Source organism: Petromyzon marinus, chromosome 36 (assembly GCF_048934315.1).
Source record: "Petromyzon marinus isolate PM22_M1 ecotype Great Lakes invasive population chromosome 36, UKy_Petmar_22M1.pri1.0, whole genome shotgun sequence".
Taxonomy (NCBI): Eukaryota; Metazoa; Chordata; class Hyperoartia; order Petromyzontiformes; family Petromyzontidae; genus Petromyzon; species Petromyzon marinus.
In genome coordinates, this window is record NC_133702.1 from 3,717,401 (window position 1) to 3,730,383 (window position 12,983).

Sequence of the window (12,983 nt, forward strand, 5' to 3'; positions counted from 1 at the left end):
CCAATGAGTGGAATAATTGGTTTTCTACCCTTTCATCTGGCAACAAAACTGACACCTTTTTTTAACAAGGAGTCATGTGTGCATGGACCACAATACCTGCGGTCGGAAAGTAAACAAAAAAAACATAACTCTGATCATGTATTGGCACTGTCCTTGAAATTGATTGGTCCACACCCGAGACAGCCTTCCTTAGAGCCTAGTCTCACATGGTGTTGGACCAGATGACGCCAAAAGGCGCAAAAGGTGTCAATTTTGTTGCCAGATAAAACGGTAAAAAAACAATTATCATATTTTGCTACTGGCAAAGGAGGTTCCAATGGTGTCAATGAGCAGAAGTTCACAGGGAGAGTGACCATTATAGTACCGATATAAAGGTGATAAGGAGCCTGATCGCCGGTGAGAGTGACTGCAGTGAATCTCGCGAGCGCTGTTAGCGGAAGAATACATTTTTAAAAAATCTCATCAACAACACCGTTGCGTGGATAATGTGAACCCGGTACCCAAAGACACTGGGATTCAAGCCGTGGAGCTCCTGCAAGCTAACGCGTCGGCCCACAAGCAAAGCACGAAGCAGCCGATGCACACCGATTCTTCACGTAAACAACAAGGCGGTTGCGGAAACGGATAACGGCAGATCCACCGTGATATTGTGTACGCGAAACCTACGTCAATTAACTTTGAGCCACGGCGGTTTTGATTTCCAAATTTATTTAAATTACAGGTGCCCCCCCCCCCCCACCCAAATCATCGTTTAATACAAAGCATACATATTTACCTGTAATAGTGCCATCCTAGTTCTCCCCACGTTTCTCCCTGCTGCAGAATTATTCGTGGGAAATAAAAAATAAAATCGAGTCGGGTTATAAACAGAACACGTCCTGCGTTACAAATGCGACTCGTTACAAGGAAGCGTGTTTTAAAAAATAAAATTGTGTCGGTTTCATCATCACGACCAGCTATCACAGAAAAGTACAATTGCCAACTGACCAGATTTGTTGAGAGCAAAGGCAGGTATATTTGCAAGGGAATAAACAAATATCTGGTTATGCGAGTTTCTCTTTTTTTCTGGTGTGTGTCTTCCATTCAAAACCACATTTTTTATTACCTCTGGTGCGAATGTACAGTCATAAGAATGACCTGTAATAAATCAGAGAGAGAGAGAGAGAGCTTGCTTAAATGGAAGGTCAGCAACTCATTACCGCGTGGAAAGCTGTGCCAGCATGGTCCGGACAAATACTCAATAATAACGACGATCGCCATGTGCAATGTCCACACACGTGCAGCAGGAAACCCCATCACGAATGCAACTCGCGGGAAAGGAATACCATTAGCACATGCCCTTTGTATGAGGAGGCTCCGTGTTTATAAGGGAAGGGGGGAGGGTGGAAACAAATGGTGTTAAAATGACAAATGCTGTTACACGCTGGATAATTTGACAACAACCCTTCACGTATCTACACCTAGTCCATAATGGCCACGGTTGAAAGTGTGCGTATTACAAAGCTGCTGCTGCTGCTGCAGTGAACTTTTGCAAATAAACAATGCGTTGGATTAAAAATAGCCCAGTTGTTTTTTTTTTGACCATCACTGGCATTTTTTTTTCAGAAATTATTTTTAAATGTCCACAGTGGTTCAGCGATTGGTAACTTAAAAGTATGTATTTTTTTTTGTTTACAAAGCTTGAAACGTGTGTTGGAGAGTGCCCACGTTTAAATCTACAAGAGCTTTTCATTTTTTTTTGGGAGGGGGGGTTGGTGGGGGAGGTCCTTTAGCAGAGTGATGAGAGAGGATACAGTTACGATAGTGCAAACACATCAACTTCTTAATTTCTTACGTAGGCTTTCACAACCAAACATCATGATTCATGATTGGTTTCTTTTGGGTTGGGTCGTCGCGGGGGGGGGGGGGGGGTGGAGCATGTCGTATGTCCTCCTCCACCCGACGCAAGCAATCAATAAAAGTGTCACCGTGAATCAAACGCAGCCACGTGTAATCCCTGCGTCATCACCACCAGCAGCAGCGGTGGTTGTCGAAGCGGCTGTTGTTGTTTTTGAGAGTAACAACCAGCGTCATCAGGTTGTTCACTCGAGATCCAAGCACGGCTGATTCAAGTGACACTTTCATCGGATTGGCCATCGTGTGTCAGGTGGAGGAGGGTAATACAACAACACGTATTTTGACACACGACCTAACCCCAAAGAAACCAATTACGAATCACGTCCACTTCTGGTCATAACGTTCAGCACGACCGCGCAGTTTTTCGCGGTTATACCGTAATAGCTCTCCGAAGCGTTTACGGGGTTTTCCCCACCTTGTCCGACGTTTCGCTCCGCACGCCACACGAGGAACCAAATTCGGCTCGCCGAGAACCTCCTAGCACACGTGGCGAAACGTCGGACATCGCCCCAAACGACACGCGGTAGGGCGTGACGCAAAAACATGTCAGAGCGTCACAACATTCGGTGTTATATCAGGAAGAGTACATTGCTGATTGTGTACACATATACAGTACTGGGAGGGAGGGGGAGGGGGGATTACATGTAGGTTTATTACAACAGGGTTTAAGACAACGTACATTCATATAAACGTGCACACGTGCACACACACACACACACTTCAGTTCCACCACAGGCATATATATGCCCCACATAAAAAGACGATACTTTGGTTAAAAGATCCACGAGACAGGGCGTTGGCCTCAACACCCGGCAAATTAATTTACGACTTAAAAAAAACATTTTGACGCTAAAAAAAAATTAATATTTATAGAATTATAAAAATCGCTTGTCCGCCGGCCGAATGCAAATTGCTCAATTTAAAACTTTTGACCGTGAGCTTCGGGGAAATATCGGCAGAAGACCTGACCCGGATGTAAAACGACTCTCCTCCTGGCGACGACCGTGCGGGCGGTACACATTCCCAGGGCTAAACGCCTGAACAGAACATTCATCGACGGATATGCAACACACAAGAGGCATGTGCACTGTGTTAGGTGTGGCCTGCCTCCTATCAAGAGGGAGTTTTCAGGGGGGGGGGGGGGGGCAATAGACAATGAGAGACAGAGCAATGTGCACGTGCGTTTCTCGAATATGCGCTAAAGCTTGGGAAATACATTCCACTTGGTTGAATCTTGAATATCACCGATTAAATTGAGAAGAACAAAAAATATATAAATTACCGACCGCAAATAAAACTTGATTATATATATAAAAAAAAACCTACAAGCCATAAAATAAAAAGACGTTGCTAAATGAGTCTCGAGATAAACAGCAGGCGGGCCATTCTCGTAATCTTTTCGTGGCGAAAATAAATCCGCAGAGTTTCTCTCTCTATCTCCTGGGCACAATCTGTCACCTGCGCCGTGACACGGCAAGCGACGATTCCGTGGCTTCCACGCTCGCTCGCCGCTCCGCTCCTCGCAGTCGCCTAATCCAAGTATTGTTCTTCGCCCGCCGGTCACTTCCCACATTACACTCATCCAACATGGTCCTCCTCCTTCCCAGGCATCTTCCACGCACGCCGCTCATCCGCTTGGATTCCCGAGCCACGTTCACTACCACGTCCATTTCCACACGCGTGAGCGCCCTCCACCGGGGCCGTTCGCCGAATCCGCGTGTTCCACCCAACGCTTCTCGATTGTCGAATTTCACGTCAGCCAAGTGAGTAAGTTCTCCGCGAGCGTTCCGATTGGGCACATGTATCAAACAGAACGCATCCGTTCTCCACCTCCACGTCGTAAACGGCGCAACGCAATGAATCCACGTGCTCTCCCGAATGAGGGCTTCCGTCTTCGCCCTGCAAATTAATCCACGGCAATGTTCTCCTGTGCGTCTGTAATCCGGCTTGTCGTGACTTTGGCTCCACCGCGATAATGCGCCATGCCACGTGCCATGTGCCATGTGCCACGTGCCACGCCTCATGCCACGCCCGGCCCGGTCCTGCTCAGTTGGCGTACGTGTGGTAGAAGGCCGCTTTCACCTGCTCCACGTGGTGGCAGAGCTTGATGGCAGGGCCCAGCTTGAGGTCCATGCACTCCTGCACGGTGGGGAGGGTCAGCAGTAGCAGCGCTTGGCCGTCGATCTCCTGTGCATGAAAGAGACAAGAGATTAAATATTGGAAAGAGAGGTGACTGCATGGGGGGGTGGGTTGTAGGTGGTCCAGCTCATGGAAAAGAGGCCCCACCAATGCATTCGCAAGATCAGATACACAGGGAGGAGACCAGATGAGATATATATACGAAGATAAGACAGGCACAATCCTCAAAGCACAAAACAATGGATCGAATTATCTGCCATGATCAATACACTGCTGGATGAAGGCCTCCCGATGTCGTCGCAATGCCTCAGGATCCTGCGACATACGAATCCACCCAGGGCCTGCGCACGAGCAAATTCCCTCGCTCCAGCATCCCCAACTGGATGACCCCTCGGATCCATTCCGTTCCTCGGCTGCCACTCCCATCATTAATCCCGCCCATTGGCCCTCCGCCCCGATGTCACGATGCCGACGACTCCTGCCCGAGCAGCAACCCCCGCTAGCTTTTTCCAACAGGCCGAGCGGCGATAACCGCGACGTTCTCCCTCCCCCGCACAACACACACCACGTCCTGCCACGCCAGAGGAGACGAAGCAAACCCCACCCCCCCCCGCGGCGATGAAGTCTTGGGGGAAGTGGCGGGGGGGGGGGGGGCACCTGCTCGTGGAAGACCTTGGCGAGCGGCGCGCAGTCAGTGGAGCGGATGAACCTCACGACGTCCGCCACGCTCCACTTCAGGGGGTTGCTCTCCAGTCGGAAGCCGGCCTCCGACCTCTTGCCCGCCGCTCGCGATGCCGGCTCCTCCTCCTTGCCGAGGGCCGACCGCTTCCCGCGCTTGCCGTGCTCCTCTTCGTTCTCGTCCAGCGGCGAAGCGGTGGCGGCCGCCGCTCCCTCAGCGGCGGCGCCGGAGCCGGCCCCGGAGCCGGGACCGGAGCCGTTACCGGAGCCCGATCCGGATCCGGATCCGCCGCGCGAGCCCTTCCGCTTCCGAAGCGAGCGCTGAAGCGGGGGCGGCGGCGGCGGCGGCGGCGCGACGAGCGTGGGGATCTGGGGCCGGGTGTTGATGCGCAGGGGCGGCACCCGCCGGGGAGGCTCGTCGGGCGTGCGGGGTCGCGCCGCCAGGCTCGACGTCTCGCTGCTCGCCGTCTCTATCGTGTCGTCGTCGTCGTCGTCCTCCTCCTCCTCCTCTTCATCGACGTCGTCGTCGTAGTCGACGCTGTTCTGCAGGGAGAGGCGGAGGAACGGAACGACTCAAGGCCTACCCACCTCCCACCCCGGCGTTGGTTGCGCGAGCGCGACGAGTGGCGGGGGGAGTGCTCGCCGCGGTGCGTTTTAGCTTAGTCGGCGATCACTCCCGAGCGGACAAACATCACCAAGCATGGCGATGGATGCGGCCAAGCGCGGAAGGCAAAAGCACCGAGTGGCCGTTACAAGACTGAGTTAACGAGCCCGACTGGAGATGCAGGCCGAGATCATCGAGTGACATGATCAGAGGCTGCAGTGCACTGAACAACACTGAACATTTACCAACGAAAAAGGCAGACTAACTTTTTGACAGCTTCCATCAACTAGACCAGGGGTTGGCAACCTGCGGCTACGGAGCCGCTTGCGGTTCTTCAGGGACAGCTTCGTGACGCGTTGTTTATGAAGGACCACCGCCTTGGATTCACCACACAGTGCACTGCGGCTCAAGAAGTATTGAGGTTTTTTTTTTTACCGAAATAAAAAAAATGTTTCTTCTTGTTATCTTGCTTGCCGACCCCTGGACTAAAACTGAGATAATCACTTGATGAAACCCAAACACCATGACTTGATTAACATTGCACGGGCTGTCATCTACCAGACTAAGACTAAATAAACTCAAATCTTGACTAAATTAACACTAGAGCTGACCTTTGGAAGTACTAACCCCTGGTTTGCTCAGACTCTGACTATTGATAACACAACTTGACCCAGGATAAGTCTGAACCCCGGTAGACTGATTATACATCTGACCGTTGGAGGAGAGCCAACTCTACAAATGTGGACGATGGCGGAGATAGCGGTGGTTACGGTGGTGATGGTGGCAATGGCTGCGGTGGTGGCAACGGTCGTGGCAACGGTGATGGTGGTGACAACCGTGGCGGAAGTGGTGGTTACGGTGGTGGTGGTGGTGGTGGTGGTGGAGGAGGTTGTGGCCCAGGTTGTTACCTGTGGGGACCCGGCGGGGGTGCTGTCTATGGAAGTCCGTGCCTTCCGCGTCCCCCTGCGCCGTCCCCGTGTCTCCCGGGTCTTCCCGGGCGCCCCGGTCTCCTCCTCCGCGCACAGCGGCGCTGCCGCCGCATGCTTTCCCTTCTTCTTGCCATAATAGTGCGCTAGGCGTTGCCATGGCATAAGGGCAGAGGAGGAATAGAGCAATGAGAAAGAGTCTTAACAGACTGTTGCGGCAAGTGCTATTAGCGAGCACCAATGGAAGTTCGGCACGGCAAACGCGGGGCGGATGGTGTGGCTAGCACAATGCCTTTGTCTCCCAGGGCAGCGATGTTTACACAATCATGCCAGGTACTCATTGGAGGCTGGGTCGACCTATGGGAGAGGCCCAGGACCGGTTCAGGTAATCGTCACTGGTGTTGGCCATGAACAGATCAGCAAGCTACTTGCTATACTTCTATCAAATGGTTACCTATAATTCCTGTTTGTCAAGAAGTGTTAATATACAGAGGCTCTGTGCTTTTCACAAGACAGCGGGCAGGAACAGACAGCTCTAGAGTAAGGGTAGTCAGTGAGAGGTGACAGCATTATTGGCTGCACCACAGCCAATGCGGTATCTGCTTTTAATTATAATTTATTTGACGATGAAAGTAATGGATGGCTGTCCGGCTCGACAGGTTGTTGTTATTGATGGTCAGCGTACTGCCCCCTCTGGCACACACTCGCTGTCACGCAATCGATTTTCCTCTTTTCTTTAATTTAATCAGACCACATGACGCTGGCAAGACAGATGAAGGAAGGGGCGTTCCAAAAGCCTGGCTGTGCCAGGAAAGAAAGAGCAAAGAAAAATGTTCATTTCCGCAGCAAGACAGTCGTGCTCAGCACGGATGAGAGAAGGTGCCAAGATTCGAATTGGGCAGCGGAGGAGGCTGCTGGGTGGGTTAGAGGTCAGCGCGCTGAGCCGGCACCTCTGAGATGCTGGGTACGAATCCAGTCAGCTACCTGTGATTAAACTGCATTAGCTATTGCAGACCGTCCTCCACAACAGGGTGGGGGTGGGGGGGCTAATGGCCATCGGTGAGGTGAGATGTTAACTACCTCGCCTGGTATACAGAAGGACGTGGGTTCGATCCTGACCCTTACACCTATATATGTGGAGTTTGGGTGTCTCTCTCTCTCTCTCCCCGTGGTCGCGTGGATTTTTCTCCGGGGTCCTCTGGTTTTTCCCTCCACATTTACAAACATGCATTTAGAGTATTTGGTTGCTATGAATTTCCACATGATAAGCCACTTTGTCGATGTAGCTATGTTGAACTTTTTGCACCATATGTAGCCAACCATGCAAATCGGAGGTGCAGGGGAAGGAAAACAAACTAAACATAAAAAAACAGTTCTAAAGAAATGAGTTTTCAATCTAGATATAAAAGTGCATAACTCTAGTGGCTTGCTAATATCAGAATGAAGAACGTTCCAGACAGCGCACGATGCGGTGACCGTCTTTGTTTGGTGGCCAGCCAAAAACCGCTCCCCTGCGAGGATGACCAGCGTTTGCGTGATGGTTTATGCTCATTGATGAGAGGAGTATCTTTCTGATCTAGGAGAGAGGGGAGGGAGGAGAGGGGTGGGGAGGGGTGGGGAAGGGGAGGGGAGGGAGGGATGGGGCTCACTGTATCGGGTCTTAGTGAGGTTGGAGCACCGCTCGGGGCAGACGTCCGACACAGACGTGGGGCCGAAGAGGAAGGGGCAGCACTCGAGACGGACACACACCCAGCGGCAGAACTCCGCCACCTTCTCCGCCGAGTGCACCAGCTCCACGGTGGCGCGGTAGCTCTTGCCCTTGTACCTTCGAGTACAATCGGTAGCCGTGGGTGGGTTGTGAGTGAGTGTGGGTGGGTGTGGGAGTGGGTGGGTGTGGGTGGTGTAGGAGTGGGTGGGTGGATGTAGGAGTGGGTGCGTGTGGGTGGGAGTGGATGGAAGCGCACGGGCAGGTATGCGTGGGGGTGTGGCAGTGAGATTAAGTTGGTGTATGTAGGGGCAGATATAAACGTACACATTCCGTGTCAAATAAAACCGCACGTACGGACACACAGAGGGCAATTGGTGCATTAGCAATGAGGGTGAGAGCAAGTCAGGAAGCTGCATTTCCAGCAAATGATGCACTCGCTTATCAAACTGTGCATGGGGGTGATGAACCGCGCATTTGCATGTGAATGAGAGCATACGAGTGCGAGCGTACACGTGTGTGCATCGATATGAATCCCCACAGTAAGTGGGTGTGCACGCGCAGTATAAACGTATACACGCTCGTGTGAGTAGTCACGGGAGTTTGGGTGTGTGGAGACAAAAGGCAGCCAAGAGACGTGGCCCTGGCCACCTTGTGTGCCCGTATTGACCTTAATAGGTGCTCGCTAACTGCACTGGCCTTGACAGTCTGGTCAAGGGTATGTATGTTGAATTTCTTCCGCACCGTACATAGCCAACAGTGCTAATCAGAGGTGCCGGGGCGGGGGTGTGGGGGGGGGGGTGGATCTTCATTGTTCCGCGTGTGTCTGCGTGCGTACGTGCGTGCGTACGTTACCTACACACAAATGCACATGGTATGAAAAGTATGAAAAAAATAAGAATAGGTTTTTACTCTTTCTGACTGTTCGCCTTTTGGCGTTCTCTGGTCTGACGCTGGTGGCGAGACTAGGCCCTAAAGAAGGCTGTCTCTGATGTAGACCAATCAATGTCCAAGACTATGCCATCTATTACCAGAGCATGTGTTTGTTTGCATGTTCATCACCACAAGTACATGTGCTCAATGCAGACATATATTCCTTGCAAAAAGGTTTCTATTTGGTGTTTGAACATCTTAACACCTGTTTAACACTCTTGTGACCAATATCATCCATAATAGAGGTTTTTTTGTGTTAGATCGCGTAAATATGTGTCGTCAAAACCCTCCACCACCCGTCACAGCCAACTAGTAAGGGTTGTCACGTAAACAGAACGTGACGAACATGACGAATTGGCACGTTCTGTTTACGTGACAACCCTTACTAGTTGGCTGTGTCGAGTGGTGGCGGGTTGTAATGACACATTTATATATATACGTGAGCTAACCCAAAAAACCTCCATTATGAATCTCAACGCACCTGTTTTATTGTGAGAAAGGGTAAACCCCCCTATTCTTATTTATTTTTTCACGCGAATACACGCGCGTGTAAACATTTTTATTTAAAGCTTTTCGTGACTGCAGTAATTCATATTCTTAGCTCTTTTGGTAAAGTCACGTTGAAGGGAAACAATAAAACAATAAAAAATATATATATAAAACACGCGTGTGTAAAATGTGTGAGCCCTCCGGGCCTCACTTGGCTTTGAGCGTCTCCTTGTGTCCGCCCCAGCGGCCCTCTCCGTTGTGCTGCACCTCGCGCAGCATGCGGCTCGGCTTGTAGGCAGCGTTGATCAGCAGGGACAGCGCCTGTCACACCGCACCGCCACCGTCACCGTCACCGCCACACGCTCAAGCCCCGGCACGCTCAGGGGAACCGGTCGCCACAGCAACGACCACCCCCACCCCCCAGCTTTATAGAGGCGCCATCTTTCCCGTCACGTTCCATTGGGGAGCTCTCCAAGGCAAAGAAGTGTCGCCCCCCACCCCATCTCCCTATCCCCCCCACCCCCATAACCCCCCACACCCCCCTCCCCCCACACCCCCCTCCCCACTCCTTCTCCACTCCCTCCCCCTGACCAATTGTTCAGCCGTAGTGCGATTAAACTAAACTAGGAAACTATTAACATTTTACCAGGTAATGCACACCGAGCTGCATAGCCGTTTTTCAGAAGCGACCTGGCCACAAATGATAGTGACAGCCATACGCCACGAAGTGACGGTGATGTCACCACTGCGCTTGTGCCAGGCTAGGTTCCCAAGACAAGACAAAGATCCCCCCCCCCCATTATAGCTTCAACAGACTGTAGGGTCAAGTGCTGTTCGTGAGCACACACGAAGGCCGACACGACACACGAAGCTGTTGGTGGCCAGCACCACGCCCGGCCGTCTGTCTCCCCTATTGGTGACATTTCCACACCGCAGCAGCTACTCATCCTAGGCTAAGTCGACCGCGGGGGAGGCCAAGGACCGCTTCAGATAATCGTCACTGGTGCTGGCCGCGAGCGGGGAATCGAACTCGGTTCGCGGCGGAGCGCGCTAACGGCACCTCCAATTAGCACGGGTGGCTACGTAGGGTGCGAAAGACGTTCAACATACAAACATACATAACCGCCACGCTACCGCTCCCCTATGACACACACGTGTGCGGGCGCCGTGGTGAGCCGGCGACAGTCGTGTCTGTGCGTGTCTGCGCGTGGACGCACCTCCCGTAGCACGGCTACGCAGTTGCCAGGACCCACGGACTGCGGAAGCTCAGCGATGCGGCCCTTGTTAAGGTAGCGGCCCGAGAAGCAGCGGTGGTTGAAGAAAATCCGAGGGCAGCAGTACTTGCCAATTCCGGTGCCTGCGCGCACAGGACAATCGATTCCCTCGATTAGAATTCGCGATTAGCACCTCCGATTAACACGGTTGAATACGTACGGCGCGGAAGAATTTCAACATACATACAAAGACATAGATAGTGAGCACCAATCAAGGCCAGCAGACAAAGACAAAGATTCCCCGTATAGCCTGAACAGACTGTCGGGGGCAAGTGCTTTTAAGCGAGCACCTATAAAGGCCGGCACAGCACACGAGGGGGTGGGTGGACAGCACCACGCCCGGCCGCCTTTGTCTCTCTAGTGGCGATGTTTACACACCGCACCAGATACACATTAGAGGCCGAGTCGACCTAGGGGAGGCCCCAAGACCGGTTCAGATAATCGCCACCGGTGTTGGCCGTGAGCGAGAATCAAACTCGGGTTGGTGGGTTTCGCACCGCATCGCGACACCAACCGCGGCACTGCCTCTCCGCACAGATACATCCACAGAGACGCACGCGTAAGCACAAGTACCAACACACAGACGCAGATGTCAATACGCTTGCACGGACAGAAACAAAAACGGCTACCCGTGTCTGACGTGTGAACCGTCAGGTCTTGGGCCTTTGGTTCGTCTTCCGTGGCCACGCTAATGGGTAACCTGCAAAAGATAGAATCAAAACACAATGCGCAAGTCAACAAGTGTGCCATGGGAACAGAGACTACACAGAACACGACAGCAAATACCGGACAGTGACGTTGAACGCAACACTATCAGTCGCAGGGTAAACCATGCGACAAGGTTGGAAGCACAGAGTTATAACAGAGCTCTATGCCAGAACACCAAAGGACTTGTTATGCACCGTAAGTACGGGACTTTGGCCTATAACGATATCAGAATCAGAAAGGGTTTTATTCGCCATGAAAGTTCGCACAGACAAGGAATTTACTTTGGCAGGAAGGTGCATACATTCAACATATAGGAATCTTAAAACTAAATAAGTGGTATACAAGCCTAACTATACTAAAGGTACAAAGCCTAACGAACACTAAGGGAGTAAAGTATGTATCAATAAATAATCGTACAAGAAGTCGGACATCTCTCGCCAGGTACAAACTTAAAATAACAGATTTGTATACGAGTTTATAGACTTCCAGGAGCATGTGTTGAAGCGGGGATGAATCTGATTTTGCTGATGAGGCTCTGGGCCGTAAACAAATGCGATCTGAAACCATTGGTCCAGAAAGTCCATAGAGGCTGATGAACTAAAATGTGGTTGATTTTACACTGAGAGATGGCCTTTGTTTAAGTTAATCATAGACAAGCAAGAGCGGGCATTGTTGGCAGGCTATCTCAATAGAAGGGGGGGGGGGGGGGTGATGGCGAATGGGCGAGACTGGTGAAGGAATATCAGACGAAGAATAAAGTCACCCGAGATGAAAGCACCACAGAGATGGAGAGATGCGATCGGCTCTTGTGCAAGAGTTGAGATAGAAAGATGGTGATGGCATGGGGGAAGTTTTCATCCAGCAGTGGAAAATTTGATGATGATGTCAGTTATGTTGCGACGTAGATATGCAAATAATCGGGGCCCCATCCCTGCTTGATTTGATATTCAAAGACTTAATTTGTTAATTAATTGCAATCATTGATAGCACTTTCAGTGGCTGCAAGGGTCACCTCAAACTATTGCAGAGCACACAGGAGCATCATCTATTCTCACATGCACGGTTCAATAAACACCTCCGATTAGCACGGTTGGGTAACGTACGGTGCGAAACAAGTTCGACACACGTACACACGTACACACGTACACACGTACACACGTGGGCACGCGCGACCGGCATTGAAACAGGCGATTCGATGCAAAGTCGCTTGACTCGCGCGCACCGTTCAGTCCGCGCCACACCGTTCACATTACATGCCCATGATCCCTTCATGGGTCAGTACCCACGCCCCCCCACCCCCCGTGGAGACTACGTAGAACCAAAGCTTCCTCTGAGCAGCGGGGAGTCTTAATCCCCATTCTCACAACCACACAGCAAGCGTCTTGGCCGGGGGATTTGCGCGGAGCTGGTAGCCGAGTCGGCTCGTGTCCGCACGGGGGAAACTGGAGATGTCAGACATCCGCCTGACCCCTTATAAGTGCAGGCAGTCTGGATGGGAGGGTTACCACCTCTCAAGCACAAAAAAACAGGATATACCAAAAGTCAGTGATTTCTTTCTCAAAATGTACAATGCGCCGGTGCTCATCTCCTGCGTACAGCCCTGAGCGGCAGCGGTGGACATTCCACATTCC

At 51.6% G+C, this 12,983-nt stretch overlaps 1 protein-coding gene across 1 annotated transcript in view; it reads right to left on the reverse strand.

Annotated features, from left to right (window-relative positions):
- Positions 1-991: 991 nt before the first annotated feature.
- LOC116949399 (scm-like with four MBT domains protein 1) overlaps positions 992-12,983 on the reverse strand; it is a 73,117-nt gene continuing 61,125 nt past the window's right edge. Inside the window, exons 14-20 of the mRNA XM_032966682.2 lie at positions 11,274-11,344; positions 10,588-10,727; positions 9,582-9,691; positions 7,893-8,068; positions 6,226-6,389; positions 4,693-5,256; positions 992-4,083 (exon numbers count right to left, since the gene is read on the reverse strand). Of these exons, the coding sequence (XP_032822573.2) occupies positions 3,943-4,083; positions 4,693-5,256; positions 6,226-6,389; positions 7,893-8,068; positions 9,582-9,691; positions 10,588-10,727; positions 11,274-11,344 (1,366 nt within the window). The 3' untranslated portion in view covers positions 992-3,942. The remainder of the gene's footprint in view (positions 4,084-4,692; positions 5,257-6,225; positions 6,390-7,892; positions 8,069-9,581; positions 9,692-10,587; positions 10,728-11,273; positions 11,345-12,983) is intronic.